A 24,247-nucleotide genomic window follows, 5' to 3' on the forward strand; every position below is an offset into this window, starting at 1 on the left:
TCCATGAGAGGTTTGGGTTCTTGTAATTATGATCACGTGGGACATGTTCTAGGTATCATGACTGTGAGTCTATGTGATTGTTGTTATATGTGCTGGTTTGTGTTTACTATGTTATGGTTTTTTCTTGTTGAGTACAATACATCTTTCACGGGCTTATATGAGATCACATTTAAAAAGAATGTTTAACTTTGAATTCAAGGATGAACTACTCTTTTAGACTGATATGGATTCCTCTATATCGTCTTGCTTGCCTATCTTTACAGACACAAACTTTAGATTTATTAGTTTCCTAGTTTTCGGGGTTTCATCCCCATTATTGACTAAATAGAATTTTGCTACTATGACTTCCAGTTTCTAAAGATTTTATTTTCGCAATATTTTGGACTAACTAACGATTGAGTTTATACAAACTCAATACTCTAGTTGTTGTTTTAAACTATTTATTTTAATGACTTGAGATATGGTGTGTTCGAAGATTGTTATCGTGGTTAATGTGGATGACACTCACAACGATAAGATCGTAATATATTTTAAATGATTGATTGATATTTTTTTACCTTTTTCCCTTGAAACTATGTTAAATTGGGAGGATCTTTAGCTGGTGGTGGACCAACCACCTGCATTGTCTTTTTTGACTTTGAGTAATGGTATTAGGTAGAGTAATTTCATCACTTAATTAAGTTGTCTCCCACTTAACTCTTAATATATATATATATATATATATATATATATATATATATTGAGCAAAGCTATGTAAATATATATATATATGTAATGTGCATGAATATATACTACAACACCTCTAATAATTGTAGGCAAAATGGTGTCATTGTCATGCATTATCAATTTTGGATCTAGGTCTTATACGAATATATTTTTTTGGTTATGCTATGTCGAGCTCCGAAAATGTGTATATTACGTAAACTTATAATTTGAGTTTATAAAGTTTTTTTATTTTTTGCTCGCATTTTGATGTGCGATTCGCTTAATTAGGTGTTCAACATACTTCAGTATCAAAAGTTTGACAATCTAATAACCTTAGAATTTTGTTTGACTCGTCCTCCTTATCAGTTTGCCCTCCATCAAATGCATCGAGTTAGTAAGTTTCAAATACTATAATGATACAGAAAATCTATTTTCACCGAAAGAATTTGATTTAAATTTAAGAGAAATCGAATATTCAGAACAATTATAACAAATCACTTTTTTTTTTTAAAATAGTGGATTTAGACTACTTATGTCCTTTTTCTTTTATTTTTTGTTAGAATTTTTATCCTTTGAAAGATTTCACTATTTCAGTTTTACATAATATGAATTCCCTGTGAGTTGTAAAAACCTTATTTTATGCATTAAAAAACAATAATAGTTGGGTGGTTGAAGTTTCATTGTAAAGGACCCTATTAATTTGACAAGATCTAATTATATCTTCCATGATATATCGTGATACTCGTGGATCATGTTTTATAAATAATATAATTTATGATATTTTTCTCACTAATATTCATGATTGGGGATATTTAGTTCATGATGTTTTTTATACTAATATTCATGACATATATGATATATATATCTAACATAAGCCCTACTATGATTCAACATTTTGAGGTTTAGGGGAAATTATAAATATTGATTCAATTGTTAGGTAAAAATATAATGATCGATAAATATACTTGTTCTGTCACGATTGAATAATTTTGAGTCGTGATGACACCTATCAGACTTTATAGGCGAATCATATACAATGCTAGGTCTAGTTAATTGGAAAAAATAATATTGACTTTGTAATACAATGGACTATTTGCATCGAATACCAAATTGGAATTTAATTTACTGATTACCAAATTACCAAATCGAAATTTAAAATTTTGATATTTGGAATCTACTTTAAACCACCAGTTATCGAATTACCGAATCGAATACCGAACGCCCACCCTTAATTTAACCATTCATTAAGAGTTTTCTACCAAGTATCATATATTGAGGAAGGTACACCTAGATGCATGCATTTTGCTATCGAATACACTAAAATAGGAAGAGAGTCAAGCGACATGGGGAGGTTGGCAAGAGAGATAGTCATGTATATATTCCATATACATGAAAATCACTGTAGATATATATGTATTTGTATATATCTGATGTGATTCGCATGTATGTGGGATACCAGATACATAGGAAAGTGTTCAGCGAGATGAGAGAGAGAGACAAACGAGATTTGTTTTGTATCTCAGATACGTACAAATCAAATTGGATACAGTGTATCTAGCACAATTTACATCTAATTTTAACCCAATGCATCCGACGATAGTTATATTTGGACTTATCAAAATCTGATAAGATTCGTGATATTACAAACTTAGTGTATCTAAATTATTACTCCTAAACTAGTGAAATTCGGATAAATTTTTCAAAATAAAATCTTTTTTTTTTGTCATTTTCTCCTCAATGGGTTAGCAATCTAACACCAAATTTCCATGATATGTCGTGGATCATGTTCTGTAATATTCATAATAACTTTTGGTGTAGCTAATTGAAATCTATATAAAGACTACAACTTCTAGTCATTTTATCACCACTTTCTTTTCAAAATCTTTTGTTATATATTTTTAAAAAAAAGTATGGGTGTGAAAGGCAAGTTGATCGCTTCAGTAGAAGTAAAGTGTGGAGGACACTTGGTTCACGATATATTTCATACCAAGACTCATCATATATCCAATATATGCCCTAGCAAAATCCAAAATTTCGAGATTCATGAAGGTGATTCCGTAAAAGTTGGTTCAGTCGTTAGCTGGAAATATAACGATGGTAATATGTTCACATTATTCCTCTCTCTACTTATGAATATATATATATATATTTTTACATTTATTTGGTGTGTTATTTTATTTATTTTTGATATATATAGAAATAAATATGTTTAAGAGGTTAGATATGTGCAAAATCAAAAAAAAAAAATTACTAAAAGACAAATCAGTTGTATAACTATAAATGTTTGAACCAATAAAATTTAAAATCATTAATGATCTATTTTTGTTTGCTCCAACTATTTTGACATTATTAAGGTTTAGTAATAAAAATATTTATCGTAACGCCCTCCAATTTTCTAAAAAATGATTTAACTTTAACTTATACTTTTCATAAAATATTTTCTCATCATCAATCAAATATTATGAGATACAAACATTTTAGAGATTTCATTGGAGAAAATGAAAACAAAGAGAAACCTATAAAATGAGCTAAAAATATGTAATTGTGAATGTTCAACTTGAAGTAGCTCATTATCGTCTCTTATATTTTCGATTTCATATATTGATTATAGATGGAAAGGATAAGATTTCAAAGCAAATGATTGAAGCCATCGATCATGAAACCAAAACAATCACTTGGAAATTGATTGGTGGAGATCTGTTAGAGTTGTACAATTCCTTCACTATTATCACATCATGTGACCACGAATGGACTACATGGACATTTCTGTATGAGAAGAAAACTGAAGACATACCAGAGCCTCTCGTTCTCTTGGGTTTTGTCCTTCACGTTACAAAAGATATCGAAGGTCACCTTCTCAAGTAATAAAACATCAATGCTACTCAATGGCTCATAGCCCTATTTATACATATGCAATATATATATATATATATATTGTACACACAAATATGTATGTGTGTGTGTGTGATATTGACTAGCTAGTTCTGTCTAGCTAGCTAGTGTGTGAAATAAATAATTATGGTGTTTGAAGAATATATTATGTATGTTCTTCTCGTTCTAGAGATGTATTTTTAATGTTCAATATATGCAAAATATTATCAAAATTTACCAATAACAAAAATGATATATTTAATAGTGTACTTTAATTATATTCTCATTCTTTTGTAGTAAACTCCTTTTTAGGTTTCTCTAGTTTTAAGGCAGGTACTAACATAAATTTTAAATCTTAAATTTCACTTGAATTTCTATGGCTTCTATTTCAATTAATTGGAGAAAATAGAGATTTTTCGTTTCTATCCTTTTTCTTAGTTCGTTTTTCACTATTCGTATGAGAGTTTAGAGAGAGTCACAACCTTGATGTCAGTATTTTTAGATTATCGTCATGACCTGCCACTTTTTCATTAAAATAAAATATGAATGTAAAGAGGGAAAAAATATTAGTAAGACTCTAAGTCTGACAATATAGTTTCTAACTTTGTTACTACCACTGTGAAAATATATAAATGTGGTAATAATTAAAGCTTAATAAATATTTGAAGAAGACAATAATTCTCACTTTTGACAAATTTAAAACATCAAAATTGCCCAAATAATGCTTAAGAGACTCTTTTAAACCTACTATAAAAAATAAAATTTTAAAAAGTTATTTTCTCACTAATGGGCTAACAACCTAAAGCTAAACTTTCATGATATGTCGTGGATCATGTTTTATGTAGTAACTTTTGGTGCACCTAATTGAAATCTATATAAGAAATATGGGTGTAAAAGGCAAGATATTTGCTTCAGTAGAGGTGAAGTGTGAAGGACACTCGATTCATGAGATTTTTCACGCCAAAACTCGATCATATATCCAACATAAGCCCTAGCAAGGTCACAAATTTTTGAAATTCATGAAGATTAGGGTTCAATTGTTAACTGGACATATAATGACGGTAATATATACACATATTTTCCTCTCTACATATGAATCATTTTCGAACTCATTGCCCTATTATTATCTCTCATGTTTTCGACTTTATTGATTGTATTTAGATGGCAAAGATAAGACTTCAAAGCAAGTGATTGAAGCCTTCGGTCCTGAAACATAAACAATCTTGATGGAGATCTATTATATATAGTTGTACAATTTCTTCATTATTATAACATCACGTGACCATGAATGGACATTTATGTACGAGAAAAAAATTGAAGGTATACCGGAGCCTCTCGTTCTCCTAGCTTATGTTCTTCATGTGACAAAAGAAATAAAAGGTCACCTTCTCAAATAATTTAACATCAATGCTATAGAATATACATACATATATATATATACATACATACATATACAAAAGAATGTATGTCACAAGACGTGATTTTACCTTCTCAAGTAATTTAACATCAATGCTATAGAATATACATACATATATATATACATACATATACAAAAGAATGTATGTCACAAGACGTGATTTTTGATGAATTCACATTGCCTTGTGTCAACTCAGAATAATCACAAATGTAGATTCAATTAAATCAACTCACTTTACCTCTATTTATTTAGTGTTTTATTTAGATTTTTTGGCTAAATCTCATTTATGGTGATGTTATCTTTAGAACCATTGTGGGAAGTCTTTAGTACTTGAAACTCACTAGACATTATATATATTTCATGCAATAAATATGAAGAGGAGATTGACCCCTGCCTCTCCTACATAGATAAAAGTACTATTCCTTTTATACTTCTATCTAGTGTTATGACGAGAAAGTTGAAGATGTGTCATATTTTGTCAGTCTTTCCCGGTCTCAAGGTTATCAATAAGACAAGTCCAATAACGTGGTTACGAGCTCTTTCCTTACTCAGACCCCAAGCGGGCAGGGTGACAAGACTAGTTATTCTTTGACCTACCACTGTCTCTTCTAAAATCTTCTATAGCCAGTCTCTCACATCGTCTTACTTATTGTGTATTCACACACCTCTTCATCATATATCTGGATTATCTCAATCTCGCTTCCTGCATCATCTTGTCCACTAAAAATGTCAATACCGCACAAACCTCTTCGTCATATATCTGGACTAGCTCAATCTCGCTTCCATTATCTTGTCCACCACAAATGTCAATACCGCCTTGTCTCCTAGTATGTCCAACACATCAAAATGAGTATCCTCATATCTGCTTCCTTTTATCTTTTGTATGAGTGCATAATGTAGGTCTTAATTAATCATCACTCTATATCTAGACCTATCTTTAAGCTTTGGTGACACATTCTTATCACACAGTATCCCTGGAGCCTCGTTTTCACCACCTTGCTTCAATATGATGTATGTCCTCATTGTCATCTTCCCATTATGTAACTTCGATTATAAAACCAAGATACTTGAAACCTAGAGATTTTAAGGTATGTCTTCAAACATCTATCCAAAATATCATTAATTTTACCATTCATCTAGTTGATCTAACACTATATCATTTAAGAATAACATATATGTACAACACATCCTCTTGAATATGCCACAAAGCATGATAAAATGCCCAATGTTTTTTTTTTCATTTCTTTATTGTTCTTTTTAGTATTATAAAAAAAGCTTTGTCATTTTTCGACAAAATAATATATCAATTGAAACTGAAGTGTAGGTTCGAGCCTTGGGTATGAAGATAAATCATGTTGGGAGCGCCACTCCTAAATGAATTTTGCAGTGCGCGATTCGAAGTGAAAAGAACTCAGTCCCCTATGATTCTCATATATATATATGGTATTCATTATTAATTAAGATTTTAATAAATAAACTAGTAACTTCAATATTTCTTCTTGATTATTTGTTATTATAGATTTTTTTTTTCAAATATATTCTTAATCCTCTAAAAAGTTTATTTGATATTTTTAAAATTTATTTAAAAAATAAGAGAAAAAAGACAAAATAGAGAAAGAGATAAAAGAAGAAGAAGATAAACAAACAGGAAAAAGTTAGGAAATTAAAAGAAACAAACAACATAAAAGAGAAAAGAAAACAAAAAAAAAAAGATGTCATTAATTTCTTTGATAAAACAAAAAGGTAAACATTTCCTTTTTTTTTGGCTTTCGAAATTTCTTTTTTATTTCTATTTTTAGATGGGTTGGATTTTGGTCCATCTCCTTGTTTTTGGACTTTTCTATATTTATAAATATTTATTTTCATAACTCGGAACTTAAATATATTCTGATATGGTATTTGATATAGTAAATAGTATTAAATTCTTGTAAGAGCGTAAGATTTTTATTAAAAAATCGAGTGAAGTTTTGAAATATATTTAAATTTGATCAATTTTGTGTATTTAAGATCAATTTATTAATAATTTAGGAATGATTGTTGCCGAATTTGGAAATGTTGGCAATACTTCTCTCATAAATAAATTATGCATATTCAAAAACAATTAAATTTGAGGATAATATTTTAATTATCCAAATACCTTTAAATTCAAACATCTTTATATTATAATAAATAATAAAATAGAAAGAATTGAAGTAATTCACGGGATTCTATATTTGATGTCTATATCTTACCGTGTATTACAATCGCCATCTATCTGTATCTATATTTCTTTAAAGAAACCAAAAACTCTTTGAAATGTTAATTAATTATGAGAAAATTACGCGGATAAACAAATTTATACTATTTAATTATTCATCATAATTATAATTTGCTATAATTATTACTCGCGATTAATATTATACATTAATTACGTGGGTTGATTTCGAGTTTGTATAATTGACCACGTTTGTATATGTATGATTCGCCAGAATATACAATTATAAATGTATAATATACAATTATCTTATTGATACATATATATAATTCATCTCTCTCCCACTCTCTACCCTTTCTCGCTCGCCCCTCTCCTCCCTCTCCCAATATCGCTCGACTCTCTCCTCCCTCTCTCAATCTCGCTCGCCTCTCTCCTAGATATCGCTCGCCATCCTCGCTTCTCTCTCTTGTACAAACAGAAATGAAATGTATAAATTGTATTTATGTTTGTATAAAGCGAGAGAAAATTGTATATACACATGTAAATACATATATATTCATCTTATACACTTATAACTATACAAAACAAATAGTCCCTTGCCTAGTTTTCTTTTTGTCTTTCTCTCTTTCTCGTTTCATACATACACATATTATACAATTGATGTTTTCAACTGCTTTCTTTTGTACATGTATAGCAAATTATACAACTGCTTTCTTTGTGTGTGTATATATATATATATATATATATATATATATATCATATTTATGTGATATAGCTATAACTATAATTTATATAATTACGTACCATAACAAATATAATATATATATATATTTTTTTTTTGCTATACATATACAAAATCATAATATGTTAACCTTGAGAAGGACACCTAATTGTATGTCAATATTGTATTTGTGGATCGAAAAATGCAATTATAAAATATAGTATATATCTTACAATTTTTATTTAATTAAGCTACTTGCTTATGATTGTGGATGTCGTTGGATTTAATATCTCAAAAGATTGCTCAATAAAAAAATTATCTAATGAAATTATTAAATATTATTTTATATCAATAAAATTACTAAATTACTTCTTTATATAATAAAATCACTCAAATAAATTTATTATAAAAATATCTAAACAGATGTTGCAATTGAAATCAGAAGAATAATAAATTAAAAGAAGCAAGAGACAAGAAGAGAAAGAAAACAAAGAAATTAACGGAGCCAACTAAGAGAAAAGCAAATTAAAAGGAAAAATAGGAGAAAAGGAGAAAAAAAATGGAAATGAAAAGAAGATGGGACAGGACAAGTGAGGCATATCAATTTTTGTTCGTATTAAAATCTCGATTAAATTTATAGAATTTTTTTATCAAACTAAGTTATTATATAAAGCAATTTATCAAAATAATACGTTTTTAAATTTTTTTACAAAACTAGTATAAATGTATTTCACAGTAACGTTTTATGGTATATTTCATTTTTTAAAAACTGACGGCGTTAGGTTGATATACGTTACTGTAAGTAACGTTTTACTCCTAAAACGTCATTGTGAATAAAGGGAAACAACACTATTTGATCTTTATCAAATATTTAGCAAGCTCTGTGTAACGACTTTCTGGAAAAACTGTCTTGGTCGACGGATCCCAAGACGGACCGTCGAGGGGGTCTCGTTCCAAAATACTTAGAATTCTGAAATTTGGGTACTGAAATCGACTCTCTGAACTTCGTGACGACATGGCAGGACGGACCGTCGTGGGCACGACGGACCGTCACAGACTCTTCAGGGAATTGAGTCTCTGAACTCTGTGACGGAAGCAGCAGACGGACCGTCGCAGGCACGACGGGCCGTCACAGACTGCATAATCCCAGGCTGGGTCGGATTTCTGTTAAATGTTTTAAGGGGCGTTTTGGACTATTCCTGCTATAATTATAAATTTAGTGGGTTAATGTTAATAATTTAATTACTTGGGGGTTAAAGGGGGTAACCTTGAATTAATTAATGGGTTAATTCATCATCTTTTATACTTAATTATATGTTAATTAGGGTAAAAGAAAGAGGGTTTGAATAAGAAAAATAGAAAGAACAGAGAGAGAGGAGAACGCACGAATGAGAAAGAGGAGAAACGAAGAGGAAAGCAAAGCATTGGAAAAGTAGATTGCTTGAATCACAATTCTTCGGTGGAGGTAGGTTATGGTTTATGCTATTCGTAGTAAACTCTTAATAGCGAATGATATGTATTGGGTAGTGTTGTAAACCCTTCTATATGCTTAATTGTATGCTTGCATGAATGTGATTATATAATTGTGATAAAATAAGCAAGATGAAGCTATTGAATCCTAAATCTTGAAAAACCCTAATCTACTTTGTTAATGATGATGATGCCTTCGTAAAAAGAAGGCTTGATGAACGAAAGTAGTGAGATTAGGGGATCAAAGTGTCACGTTCCGACACAAGGATAGTATATGGATCGGAGTGTCACGTTCCGACACCAGGATAGTATATGGATCGGGTGCCACGTTCCGGTACCAGGATAGTACATGAGGATCGGAGTGTCACGTTCCGACACCACGATAGTATATGGATCGGGTGCCACGTTCCGGTACCAGGATAGCATATGAGGATCGGAGTGTCACGTTCCGACACCAGGATAGTATATGGATCGGGTGCCACGTTCCGGTACCAGGATAGTATATGAGGATCGGAGTGTCACGTTCCTACACCAGGATAGTATATGGATCGGGTGCCACGTTCCGGTACCAGGATAGTACATGAGGATCGGAGTGTCACGTTCTGACACCAGGATAGTATATGGATCGGGTGCTACGTTCCGGTACCAGGATAGTATATGAGGATCGGAGTGTCACATTCCGACACCAGGATAGTATATGGATCGGGTGCCACGTTCCAGTACCAGGATAGTACATGAGGATCGGAGTGTCACGTTCCGGCACCAGGATAGTATATGGAGCGGAGTGTCACGTACCGACACGAGAGAAATAAAGATAATGAATCTTGAAAGATGCTAATATACTCAATTTAATGAACCTAATTCCCAAATGAGTATGATGGGGAGGCGTGAGTCCTCATTGATGTGCTTGGTGTTGTGACCAAGGGTTATGGTAATTGTAAATGCCGCATGTTGAGTATTGTAGTTGATTTATGATATTATCTGATATATACTTTTTCTATTTTGAGTTGGCCGATGATATCTACTCAGTACTTGTGTTTGTACTGACCCCTAGTTGTATGTTTCTTTCTTTGTTATTTGTGGAGTACAGCAAACGTACCGTCGTCTTCAACTCAACCGCAACTCTAGCCAGTCTTCATTTCACCGGATTTCAGGGTGAGCTAACGCTTCTAGCTTGGACTGGATCTTGTTCTTCATGTCTTGATGCCTTGAAGTTCCGGCATAGACTAACTTTTTATTTATTCTAGCTTTCTAGATACTCTTAGCTTTAGTAATTTGAGGATAGATGTTCTTGTGATGATGACTTCCAGATTTTGGGGATAATAATAAGTGTTTGAGTTTTAGAAGTTATTAATCTATTTTTATTAATGAGTTTTAAGTCTTCCGCATTGTATTTTGTTCATTATGTTTGAAATGATGGGGTTCAGATTGGTTGGTTTGCTCACATAGTAGGATAAGTGTGGGTGCCACTCACGGCTCGATTTGGGTCGTGACACTCTGATTACCTTTTAATTTTGTTATTTAAAGTTGATATGCTTCTCGTTATGAAATTGACTCATATATACTTTTACTGTTATACAAATGACTCACATATACCCCTATCGTTACAAAAGGAACTCACATATACTCTTTATCAAACGAAAGTGAAAAAATTAGCTTTAAATTTATATTTTTTACTCTAATTTAAAAAAAAATAATCATGTAAGGGTATATATGACTCTTCCAGCAAAATGTATATTTCAAAATTTTCCATACATAAATTGATTTTTGACTTCTTTGATTATCATTAATTAATTTTCTTTTTCTTGTTCTTATTTTCTTCTCTCATTCTTTAATCGTTGAAAGAAAAAATAATAAATTTAAATTAGTCGTTAAAAGAAAAAATAATAAAATATTTGTGAGAAGGATCAAATATATCCCATAAGAATTTTATATATATATATATATATATATATATATATATATATATATATATATAAAACAATTAAAAAATTAAATCAATTTTTTTTAACTCTAGCTAGAAAAAAAGGATATTTGTGAGTTATTTATACAAAGCCATAATATATATTTTTTTTGACAAAAATAACTAAACTTATGGAGTTACGCCTTAAAAAGTTGCATCAAACTCTTATAATATATCAAAAATAGCATACACTATAAAATCTCTACTTTCAAATGTGAGTTTTTTTTTCTTTCTAAATATTAAATTTAATAATTAAAGTTTAATAAATATCTGATGACGTATAATAATTATTTTTGACAAATTTAAAAAATCAAGACTAGTCAAACAATAGTTATGAGATTATTCCATTTAAATTCTAATTTTCTATAATATGTCTTATCATGTTCATAAAACTTTTTATACAGCTAAATGAAATCTATATAAAGGGTACGATTTTTAATTATTTTATCATCAATCTATAAATATTTTTTCAGCATATCTAAAAAATGGGCTTGAAAGGTAAGTTGAGTGCTTCTATAGAAATAAATTGTGGAGGACACTTAATGTATGATTATTTATACACCAAACCTCATCTTATACCCAACATAACACCTAGCAAGATACTGAGTTTTGAGTTTATCGAAGGCGAAATCATAAAGGTTGGTTCAGTTATTAGGTGGAAATATAACGATGGTAATATCCACTTTATCTCTCTCTTTATATGGATCGATTTTTTTTTTTGTGTTTGAGAAAGTCAATTTTCAATTATGTTTTTCATAAAAGGTTATTTTGAACATTGAGGAAAATCATTTCTATATAAGTACCTTAATATTATTATACTCAAACATAAAAATGTGCAACATCACTAAAATTGTAATGAATAATAAAGTTATGTTTGCTCAAGTGAAATGGGTTTAATTTTCTCATATTTGGTAGGTTTAAAATGGTTTGGAAAATAAAAATTGTTTTTCAAATCAATTTATTTTTCTTAGATTGAAAGAAAATGACTTTATTTCAAAAATTAAGAAAATATTTTCAACTCTCCTCCAACCTCAAATTATAAACTTCTTTTCTTATCCTACTCCGTACCCGCACCCTCCCCATTAAACAATTAAACTAATTTTTTTTTTAAAAATAATTTATTTTGTCCCTACCCTAACGCTCCATCCCCAAACTAGCCCCTCCCCCAATTAAAAAAAAACTTAAATTTTTTTAAAAAAATAGTTTGAATTTTAAATTTTACTCCACTTATTTCAAAAAGAATGTCCATATTTCCTTTTTAGTCTGTTAAAAAAAAGATTCCTTTCCTTTTTTGGCCACACGTTAACTATAACACTCCACGAGACATGTTTGAAACCACAAGATTAAATGTCACTTTGGTACATTTGACATAAATTTTATTTAGAACAAAAAAAATTAAAAAATCTTCTTTCTTTTCTTTAAACTCCGTTCCAAGTCAAACTAGGTCATCCTTTTTAAAACGGAGGAAGTACCACCCCTACCAACCCTAACAAGAAAAATTAAAAATTTTCTTTTTAAAAAATATATATAAATTTATATTTTCCCCCCTCCCCAAAAAAAATTTAAACTTTTGTTCTTGAAAATTGTTTTCAAATTTTAATTTTTACCTTACCCTACCACTACCCCCGAACGAAAAATAATATAATAGTTTATTTTAAAAAAAAATATTTTCAAATTTTCAGAATTTTATTATTTTACCCAACCTACCCTGACTGGCCTACTAGCCATCCTCCACACCAATTTTTTTTTTTTTTAAAGTTGCATCTCACTCTTAAAAAGTTAAACTCTAAATATATATCGAAAATAACATACACTATAAAAGTTGTACTTCCAAATATGAGTTTTTGTTAAATGTATTTTATTTTATTAAATTTAATAATTAAAGTTTTATAAATACCTGATAACGTAAATAATTATTTTTGCCAAATTTTAAAAAACCAAGACTACATTTTCCTTCGTACCAAACACACCCTTAAATTCTCAAGTAGTGTCTTTATTTGCTCTAGCGAAGAATATTTCGACATACATTATTAATCTTTGATAATATATTTTTTTTTACCATAAACGTTGTTTTCTGAAATATGATTCAAATATAATATATACTTTCTATAAAATATTTTTACTCACCAATTAATTATATCTTAAGACATTGTACAAATATTTATAGATTTCATTGGAGAAAACGAAAATTAAAGAAAAACCTAAAGAAATGAGCTAAAAGTATCTAATTGTGAATGTTTATATATATATTTTATTTATGAGATTTTAAAAGATGGAGTAGTAGCCTATTAACTAGCTCTTATGTTTTTTTACTTCATTAATCATATAGATGGAAAAGATAAGATTGTAGAGGAAGTGTTTGAAGCCATTGATCCTGAAAGTAAATCAATCACTTCGAAAATAATTGGCGGAGATATGTTAGAGCTGTATGATTCCTTCACTTTTATTTCGTCAAGTGATCAGCAATGGGCTACATGGACATTTCTGTACAAAAAGAAAACTGAAGAAACTCCGGAACCTCTTGCTCTATTGGGTTTTCTCATTGGTGTGACAAAAGATATAGAGAATCACCTTCTCAAGTAATAATTATGAAAAACAAAATGTGTGTATTTACACACATACATATATCATATAATAATATATATGTGTGTTTGTGTTATATTAGCTAGCTAGTTTTAACTAGTTAGCTAGTGTGTGAAATTAGTTAAATTATGTTTGAAGAGTGTATTACATATATGTACTCCCTCTCCTTCTAGGAATTGTATTTCCAATGTTTAATATATGTAAGATATATTATGAATAATTGTAAGTTTGAAATTTACCTTTTTAAGTACTCTATTAACAAAAACAATGTTATATTTAAAAGCATGTTATTCTCATTGTTTTTCTGCCAATTATATTTTGTTAGGTTTCTTTAGTTATAAGATGGGGAATAAGATATTTGAAACTTTATTTCTTGGATATGACTTGTGCATCGATCTATACTTCCACATATATATTACATGTTGAACTTGCATTTCAGTACTCTAATTTATTATAGTTTAATCTAAAACTCTCAAGGAGCGTTTGTGTTTGAATACAAGTTAATTTATGATGAGATTAGTTATGCTAAATTAATTATGTTGAGATACGTTAGGATGAAATAAGCTATGCAGAGATTAATTATGATTGAAATAAGTTATGTTGAAATTATTTCTTATTGAACGTTTGATTTGTTGTATTCAGATTAATATGCATTGCATAAATTTTAAGAGTAAGTTATTCTTACAAATAACACAGTTCACTTTACACTGATTTTTTTAAATAGATTTTTTTGCAAATTTTAGTTAATCATTTTAAAAAAAATAAAACTCTCATCCTAATTAGATTCAACATTTCTGTGTGTGCATCCTGTATGCATTTAAAAGTAAAACTTTTATTTTATTTACCTTAAAAATAAAACTTTCATCTTAAATTTGCTAAGTAAAATAAGATTTATTATATATATAAAATTTAAAGACAATATTATAATTATTCAAATATACCTTCAATCCAAATATTTTAATCTTAATAAAAATAAATAAAGTCATAGTAGCCGACACAATAGACACACGTGATTGATTCTGAGTCAAGATTATTTTGGTGATCGTAAAATGAATATATAATTTGTTAATTAAATAGAAAGAATTAAGTAATAACTATCTATATCTATATGTATTTGATTCGTTTATAGAAACACAAAACTCCTTGAAATGTTTAAATTAAATTTTTTGTGCTTGATTATTGATTTGATTTTGTTGTTTTTCTTGACTGGATTTTAGTAATATCAAATATTTTGATTTTTTAAATTTAAAATCAAATTAAAGTAAAATTAGGTGTACATGGTTGATGTGATGTTGGATGCTTGTGCAAATTCTGATAAGAGGATAATTAACTTTATTTGTTTTGTACTTGGATGTTTTAATTCGAATGGTTCAGACTTTAATTCATTAAGTGTTGTCGTCCTAATTTCATTATTATTTAAGCACTCATTTGATGTTAAAAGATTGGAAAAAGGGTCTGATATACTCCTTAATTTTGTCATTTGAAGATGATATATTTCTCGTTATAAAAGTGACTCATATATGCTTTTATCGTTATACAAACGACTCACATATACGCCTGCCGTTACAAAATGGCTCACATATACCCTTTATTTAACGGAAGTTAAAAAGTTAGTTTAAATTTTTATTTATTACTTCTATTTTTTTTTAAAAAAATACTTAGGGATATATAAATTCTTCTATCAAAGTTCAAGGTATATTTTTTTTCATACATAAATTATTTTTTGACTTCTTTTTATTATAATTATTTGAGTTTCTTATTCTTATTTTGTTTTTTCTTTCATTCCTTAGTTTAAAGAAAAAGAATTTAAACTATTTTTTTTGTATGTACTGTAATTTAATTTCGTATTCGAAGAAAAATTTTGGTCATCTACAATAAGTTTTACAAGAATATTAGTGAAACATAAATAAATTTGATTATCAAAATAATAATTATAAATTAGTCATTGAAACAAAAAAAAGTCAAAAAAAAATTGTTTGACGAGGATTAAATTTAATCATATGGGATTATAAAAAAAAATAAAAATTTAGATTAATTTTTTTTTTTAATTTTCGTTAAAGGAAAAGGGTATATGTGAGCCATTTGTTTACAAGTAGGGATATATATGAGTCACTTTCATAACAAGGGGTATATCATTTCTAAATGACAAAGTTAAGGGGTATATCAGACCCTTTTCCCTAAAAGATTTTATTAATTTCGATTTTGAGTAAAGTCTTAATATTATTAAAGGGTGCTTTTGTGTGGATAATTAATTTTCATCACCATACTCTATCCACAATATCTACCACAATATTATTAAAGGGATGTCAATCACTACCATATCTATCACCTCAATCATCATAGTTATATTCACTGCTATCATCACTATTATGCAATCACCATTGGTATCAATCAATACTATCATCTGCTACTATATTTACCTCCTCTATCATCATAATTATATTTAGTATCACCACGACAGTTATTATCATTGTCGCCTCGTCCATCTTATAACTAGCACGGAAAAAGGTATATATTTTCCTTTAATTTTGTCTCGAAAAATTAATTACACACTTAAAATATCAAAATAACTTAATATACACTTACTCTATTTAAATTATTTAAAAATAAAAATAATTAATGCTATGAAGTTGCCTGAGCTCTTTGCTTATGATTGTCGATATAGTTGGAGTTAATATTTCACAAGATTACTTAATTTCAAAAATTTATTTAATAAAATTAATAAATTTTACTTTATGTCAATGAAATCACTTCACTTAAATCTTTATATTAATAAAAATACTCAAATAAATTAATTAAAAATATTTCTTACATGATAAACTCTAAAAATACGTGGTCATCCAGTTGGTTCTAGTCTTATTTCTGATGTTGATTTATAAACAGTTAATAGACTTCAAATTTGCACTTTGCTTCTAGTATGATCATCAAAAAAAAAAATAAAAAAAAATCGAACATACAATGAAAGTTGTGGATTTTGATAATTGTTTCGTTAAGATCGAGATAATTAGATATTATGCGAGAGCTAGTTAGAATCAATCTCGAAAGATTATAAGTAAGAAGAAAAATGAGAAATATATCAAAAGAAGATAAACATTTAATGTGGTCCAGTCAAAAAACCTATATTCAAAAAACAGATGAGCAATTTACTATATATATAAAATCTACTAGACAAAATAGCCTTATACAATTCACTCAACGAAAACTTTTGTTTTTTCGAAGAATATTTAGAATTTCTATCCAATTTTAGGACATCAGAATAGAATTTTATAAATGCAACATGCAATTTTGACATAATAAATATGCCTAACACTTGTTTTGTCAAATTTTCAGCCATATAAAATTTCAAATTTCATCAGCTTGAAAAATATGCTTCGTGATAAGAAGGCTCCCCTAGAGAAGAACATATTCCTAAATGAAAGAAAAATAGAAATTAAAATCAATGCTCATGGAACTTTGAATTTCGACCGAGTCTTAGGGCGGGGTATATCAAAAATATTTTGAAGTTTCATAGGTCATAAGTCCCTAATATAATAATGTATGCCCTAAGCGTTAATTTTGATTGTTATTATTTTAAAAGTGTGTTTTGCTATAAATTATATTTTGTATTATTGGTGTAATTATAGTAAATGTCATTTTTGTGCATTATAAGTATTTCTTGGGTACACTTTTTCAATCTATGTATAAATACTGCTTGCATTTAGTTATACACTCTATTTAATATTAAGGTGTGTATAATTTATACATAGAAATTTATGATATTGGTTATGCAACAAGTTTTAAAGCATGCATTAGCATGATTAAAGACACAAATGTCCTTTAAAACCTTTTACGTACTTTTCCACCATATTTCTTGGGACTAATTGCTAGGCACTTAGTTTTCTGTAGAACAAGCGGTCGATATGCAGCATCAATCAAGGTAAAAGGGTAGTCACGGCCTGTGCTATAATGCACAAAAGCTCTCCACCCCACCAAAAAGTAAAAAACCCGTGGTGCCTGCTTGTGACACATAGGGCTTGCTTTTCGTGATTACTATGAAATAGATGGCGGACTCAATTCATCAAAAACTAGAAGGACGACATCTCTCTCAGAAAAAAAGGGAAATAAAAGACGAGAGAATCCTGCCTTTATTTTGACTACCCTAGGCTAGAGGACTTGACAGACCACCTCAGAGGTCGGAAGAAGATTCTTGGAGACCACGACATCTCTCAGAAAAAAATAGAATGATTGAACACATATTTTGATATACCAAAACAAACTAACACCACATAAGAAATAATGTCAGCATAACCAATGCAAACATAACCAACACATTATATTCAGCACTATTCTTGTATATCCTATCAAACGATCTCAACTAAATTTTTCACACAATTAAAACCTATATAAAGACAACTTCCAAGCGTTTTCTCACCACATTTAGTTATATAGAAGAAGAACAAGAACATGGGTGTGAAAAGCAAATTGACTGCTTCGGTAGAGGTGAAATGCGGAGGACATTTGATTCATGATCTTTTCCACTCTAACACCCATCATGTACCCAACATTAGCCCTAGAGGTTAATCGTTTTGAAATTCATCAAAGTGGAATCATAAAAGTTGGTTCGATAGTAAGCTGGAAATATTACACCGGTAACACACCTTTCTTCACTCTCTTATTTACATATTATTAAATATTTGGTGATAAAAAATGAACATTAATTAATTTTTTGGAGAAAATTAGGAAAACCAAAGTAGACATGATGAAGGTACAATTATTTTCCTAATGCTTTATTTTTTTTTATTAATGATGAATTGGATAGGTAAATTAAGAGCTAACATCTCTTCTATTTTCTTATTCGAATGATTATAGATGGAAAAATGAATATTGTTAAGGAAGTTATTGAAGCGGTCGATCATAAAAAGAAGTCAATTAAGTGGAAAGTAATTGAAGGAGATCTGTTAGAGTTGTACGACTCGTTTACTATTATTTCATCTTTTGAACCTCAGTGGACTACATGGACGTTAGCTTATGAGAAGAAAAACGTAGCCACCCCAGACCCTCTTGCTTTCTTGGGTTATTTAGTTGAATTGACTAAAGATATCGAAGGTCACTTTCTCAAAATATAAAAAAAAATTGGTGTCCAATTACTCTATATATACAAACATGTCTGTGTTTGTGCATGTGTGATGAAAATTAATAATATTGGCTAGTTCTAGCTAGCGTATGAAATAATTCAATAAATAATATTGTGTTTGAAAAACACGTTACATATGTTATGAATGTATTTCTAATGGTTGCTATATGTAATTAAGATATTATGATGAATTCAATGTTGCCAAGTTATTGGTTATTTTCCTTTCTTTTCAATCTATAATTTTTTATTTTTTATTTATTATTTTGTATTCAGATTAAATTTGAATCATACGTTACGTGTTTCGTTTGAGGGTGGCATTGCCAATTTTAGAGTACCATATAAATAATATTGGAAACACTACATGATTACATACATTTCACTATCATATTTAATTTACTATTATTACAATTTCTTTCAGAATATTGTGTGTGGAGAGTTTTCGATCATATATTGAGGAAGATACACTTAGATATATGTATTTGTTCTACCAAAAAACTAAAATAGGGAGAGAAGCTAGCTAGCGAGATCATGTATTCCAGAAACATGTGAATCACACTAGATATATGTATCTATATGTATGTGGCACGATTCACATGTATCTGAGTTACCAGATACATGTGAATCTACTTGACTACAATGTATTTAGAAAAAAATTGACTTTATGTATTCTGAGATACATGTACATCATAAAGTATTTGAATGCATCTGAACGCACAAAAATATAATAAATAAATAATATTGCAAACTAGAGTATATCTAAATAATTAGATCATAAACTAATCAAAACAATATTACTTAAAGGTGCTTCATATATATATATCCACTGTTTTGATGCATTAAGACAAATAATATTTTTTTTAGAATTTAGATGATAATTAAATACAGAAATATTATTCACCTTGATATACTTTTCTTATACTTAGCAGCTTTATAAACATAGTTTAGTTAACTTAATTTACTGCATTATATTGTTTTAAAATGTTAAGTTGCTTTTAAAAATCAGATAACCGCAAGGTGTGTGGTGAAAAAGTCGAACCAATATTATAAATTGATGTAGAAATACAAAAAATATTTAGAGTTTTTAAATTAGTTAAATAATGTATTTTTTTTATAGAAATAAAAATAATCACGTTATTTCTAAAAAAATAAATTAACAGCTTGTTTGGCTATTGTTTAAATGTTATAAAATATATGGTATAGATTTTCTAGCCTTACATCACAAATATGAGCGTCTGGCGCCAACTGAAAAATAATTTCTCCATAAAATTGAAAAATTAAAGTCATTTTTGATACAACTTAAGAAAATGGGTTGTTTTAAAAAAAATAATTTTCATATTAATACATATTTATTTCATTTATAGATGGGAGGCTCACATACATCATATATAATTTTCAAACATAATATTATTTTAGCCAACATTATCAAATATCAGCAACATATATATATATATATATATATATATATATATATATATATTGAACCAACATAAAAATATAATAACACTAAATAATATGGAGGGGAGGATTATAATAAAAATGTCACATGTATAAATTTTATTTTTCAATAAATACGCTGCCAAACTTTGAAAATTGAGATTTGATAGTTTGTGCAATAGATGCTTAACGTGGTATAGGATTAGGCATTTTAATAAAATCTTATCCTATGCCTAATATAAGATATCTAGAAAAAAAAGCTTATTAGAGCACCTAATATTAAATTTTAAGAATAGCAAACATGAAAAAATATATTAGCGTTCTGTAATTACGATTTTTCTATTTGTGCTTCACAGCAAATATAATTTGCTATGGAGCATCTGATTTGTATAAATCACGGCGATTTGTATATAATCGGAAGTTTGTGTCTATGAAAGTTGTGTTTGTAAACGTATATGTTTTTTTGTGTTAGGCTAGGTGAAAACCGAGTTAGGAGAGAGAAGAGAGACGCTGTTATGAATTGGCCTAGACAAGTATTGGCAAAGCGGTCCAATACCGCATTAAGTGTAGATGTGTGGAATCTGGGTTGATAAATAAAGAATAGTGTGAGCAAAAGAGGGTTATGAAGACTGTTGGGAAAAAAATGTTTACACTCTCATCCCCTTTCTATGAGTTTTATTTCTCATCTCCTTTCTTCTACTTGTGTTCTTCAATTTTTATTTAGTTCTTAAATTCCTTTGTAATTTTAATTACGTAGTTAATGAAATAGATTTGTCAGGTGTTTGAATTTGAATTGAGTAGATCTTGTTATTGGGTTTGTTATAGACGCGAGCGAGAGAGGGGAGAGAGGCGAGCGAGAGAGGACAGAGAGTAGAGAGAGGTAGATTGTATATGTATATAAGTTAGACAAGTGTATATGAAAAACTTTGTCAAAATCAGTTTACCCACAATACAATGACCTTAAATCCCAAAAATCAATGAAAACTCATTCCAAATCGACCTTCATGTCAACAATTTTCGATATCTATACTTTAGGGTTTAAAATCTCAACTAGCGATATATTTCGGTCAGTTCAATTTTATGTATTATCGATTCGATTTATTGGTTCTTGATTTTTAAATATGTTAAACCAATAATCAAACTAAAAAGATATTTTTATCAGTTTTAATCCTTAAAGTTTGATTTTCGATTTAACCAATAAAAAAGTACTTATAAAACAAACATATGAAATATGAAAGAGATATTCTTGGGAAAAAGAATAAAATAGGGTTAGAAATAGATACACAATGATTATGAAAGAAAAATGCATCAAAAATCACCTCATATCGATTTTTCTAGCTCCCATAATGTTAAAAGTACGAAATGAGTTCGAATATTTAACTCAACAATTTCGTCAGAAAAATCCATTTGTCCTTGCTAAAAAGGTATTTGTTTTGTCACTAAAAGAATGCACCAACAACCTTGAAAATATATTTTTGACCATCAAAACTCATTCGGAATCCTATAAACACGAACAAATAGTGCAACTTCATCATATCATATGTTTTGGAACCAAAGAAAAATTATGGTTATGATGTAAATACCCCTTGAAACTCATTTAGGACAAAAATTTAACTTTAACCTAAATATTCAAATCACAACCTAAGGCCTCGAGATTCTAACCGATCAACTTACTTGACCAAACTTGACATCGTGGACTCAATAAAATTGATGAAATCTCCATATGACGCTCGAAACTCATTATGTTGATCAAAGTTAATCATATAAAAAATTCTAAACTTAAAAGGGACAAAATCACCAAAAACATAACTGATCACACCACTTATTCCCGCAACCCAAACTAAGTGTTGCTTGTTAATTAAGCGCTTACCGTCATATCAAAAAGCTATATCCAACGATCTCCTTTCCAGCCCCATGTCTTATGCGGAATGTTGCTTTTGGAAATCACACGTACGACCTTAGCTTTGATATCACTTGTTAAGTTCAAATGCTTGTTATTATGCCAAATATTATAATTAATAGCAAACTTAACTAAGCTTACCAAATAAGTATCATATTCAATTGTGACGTCGATCGAGACCACCTAGCCCCTCTGGGCCTTGCCATAGTACATAAAATGTCACTGTGAAAATCAAATTTATAATTAAACCAAAACCTAACTGTACACAAAAAGAACTAACACTATATAACATGTGGCAATAAATATGTGGTCTATAAAGTTTTTTCAGCTAATTAAATTCCATATAAATCTACAAGTTCTAACCACTCCTCATCACTTTCTTTTCACAACTTAATTCTTGTTATTTTTAGGAAAAGAAATCACGGGGGTAAAAGGTAAATTGATTGCTTCAATCGAGGTGAAGTGTGGAGGACATTTGATTCATGATACTTTTCACTCCAATACTCATCATATACCCAACATAAGCCCTAGTAAGGTCAATCATTTTCAGATTCATGGAGATGAAATCATTAAGGTTGGAGATAAAAAGGCGAAACTTCCTTTTTATGAAATTTTTTTCCTTTTAGTTCAAAACACAATATATTCTTATAACATGTCCTACTAATCCCCACATATATTCTCCAAAATGTGAAAAATGAAAATGACAAATGAAGAAAAACAAAATTGTTGGATATATAAACTATTTGATGAATGATTAGATCTTTTACAAGGATTTTAATATTTAATTTAGGAATAACATCTCTTATATTTTTGGTTTTAATAATTATATACAGATGGAAAAGAAAAATTTGCCAAGAAAGTGATAGAGTCCATCGATCCTCACAACAAATCAATCACTTAGAAAGTGATTGAAGGAGATGTGCTAGACTTATATAATTCCTTCAAAGGCATCACAAGTAGTGAACATGAGTGGACTACGTTGACATTCATGTACGAGAAGAAAAATGAAGATATATCAGAGCCCCTCACTGTATTTGGTGTATGGATTGAAGGAGATGTGCTAGACTTATATAATTCCTTCAAAGGCATCACAAGTAGTGAACATGAGTGGACTACGTTGACATTCATGTACGAGAAGAAAAATGAAGATATATCAGAGCCCCTCACTGTATTTGGTGTATGGATTGATGTGATCAAAGAGACAGATGGTTACCTTTTCAAAAAATAAAAATAAAAAATCTATGATACTCAACGATTATATATATGTATGTGCATGCGCACATATTTATGCTTGTCTAGTGAATTTTTAATAATATCGGCTAGTTCTAACTAGTCTGTGAAATAAATAATGTTATATTAAATAATATGGATGAAGCTCCTATCAAATTGTATAGAATTTGCTATTGAATGACAAAAATGATTTGCTATTCAAGATATTGAAACTAATTTAGTTTCACTAGAAATAACACAAAAGGTATGAGTATAGAGACTTTTGAGCATATTAGGTGTGTCTATAATTTCCAAGGCAAAAGAAAAGCAATAATATTTTGTTATAATTTTGGATTTAATATATAAAATATATTTTTCATAAATAAAAAAATTCGATATTGTTCGATAATTTTTTTAAAAATAAGAACATCTCCAAATTATTTGACACAAATATGGATTTCTATAAAAATCTATAAATCGATTCATTCACATTCCTACTTGCTAGCATAATAATTTCATCTCATAAAGCAAACCTCCAACAACATAGTGATCGATAATAAAATAATTATGACCCTTTAATACGAACTATTTTTTATATGGTTTCTCATATGGTGTTTGGAGTCATTCACAATGGAGCTTCGACTGAATTCGGATTCCACATTGTAAT

The 24,247-nt window shown here is 29.0% G+C and overlaps 2 protein-coding genes and 1 long non-coding RNA gene across 3 annotated transcripts; all 3 read left to right on the forward strand.

Annotated features, from left to right (window-relative positions):
• Positions 1-2,534: 2,534 nt before the first annotated feature.
• On the forward strand, positions 2,535-3,826 carry LOC101264919 (kirola). Its single transcript, XM_004236970.4, has 2 exons — positions 2,535-2,802; positions 3,317-3,826. The coding sequence occupies exons 1-2, from the start codon at positions 2,616-2,618 to the stop codon at positions 3,568-3,570; spliced, it is 441 nt and encodes a 146-aa protein (XP_004237018.1). The 5' UTR covers positions 2,535-2,615; the 3' UTR covers positions 3,571-3,826.
• A 7,895-nt stretch (positions 3,827-11,721) lies between these two features.
• Positions 11,722-14,206, forward strand: LOC101268378 (kirola-like). Its single transcript, XM_004253342.4, has 2 exons — positions 11,722-12,013; positions 13,671-14,206. The coding sequence occupies exons 1-2, from the start codon at positions 11,827-11,829 to the stop codon at positions 13,922-13,924; spliced, it is 441 nt and encodes a 146-aa protein (XP_004253390.1). The 5' UTR covers positions 11,722-11,826; the 3' UTR covers positions 13,925-14,206.
• Positions 14,207-22,742: 8,536 nt separating this feature from the next.
• On the forward strand, positions 22,743-23,807 carry LOC104646732 (uncharacterized). The gene is made up of 2 exons (XR_740927.4): positions 22,743-22,945; positions 23,205-23,807. It is a non-coding gene; the product is annotated as an uncharacterized lncRNA (long non-coding RNA).
• Positions 23,808-24,247: the final 440 nt, after the last annotated feature.

This window comes from Solanum lycopersicum, chromosome 4, assembly GCF_036512215.1.
Source record: "Solanum lycopersicum chromosome 4, SLM_r2.1".
Taxonomy (NCBI): Eukaryota; Viridiplantae; Streptophyta; class Magnoliopsida; order Solanales; family Solanaceae; genus Solanum; species Solanum lycopersicum.

Coding starts and splice junctions, on each gene's coding strand:
- LOC101268378 (XM_004253342.4), top strand. CDS start 11,827: ATGGGCTTGAAAGGTAAGTTGAGTGCTTCTATAGAAATAAATTGTGGA. Junction 12,014..13,670: donor TAGGTGGAAATATAACGATG/GTAATATCCACT, acceptor TTAATCATATAG/ATGGAAAAGATAAGATTGTA.
- LOC101264919 (XM_004236970.4), top strand. CDS start 2,616: ATGGGTGTGAAAGGCAAGTTGATCGCTTCAGTAGAAGTAAAGTGTGGA. Junction 2,803..3,316: donor TAGCTGGAAATATAACGATG/GTAATATGTTCA, acceptor TATTGATTATAG/ATGGAAAGGATAAGATTTCA.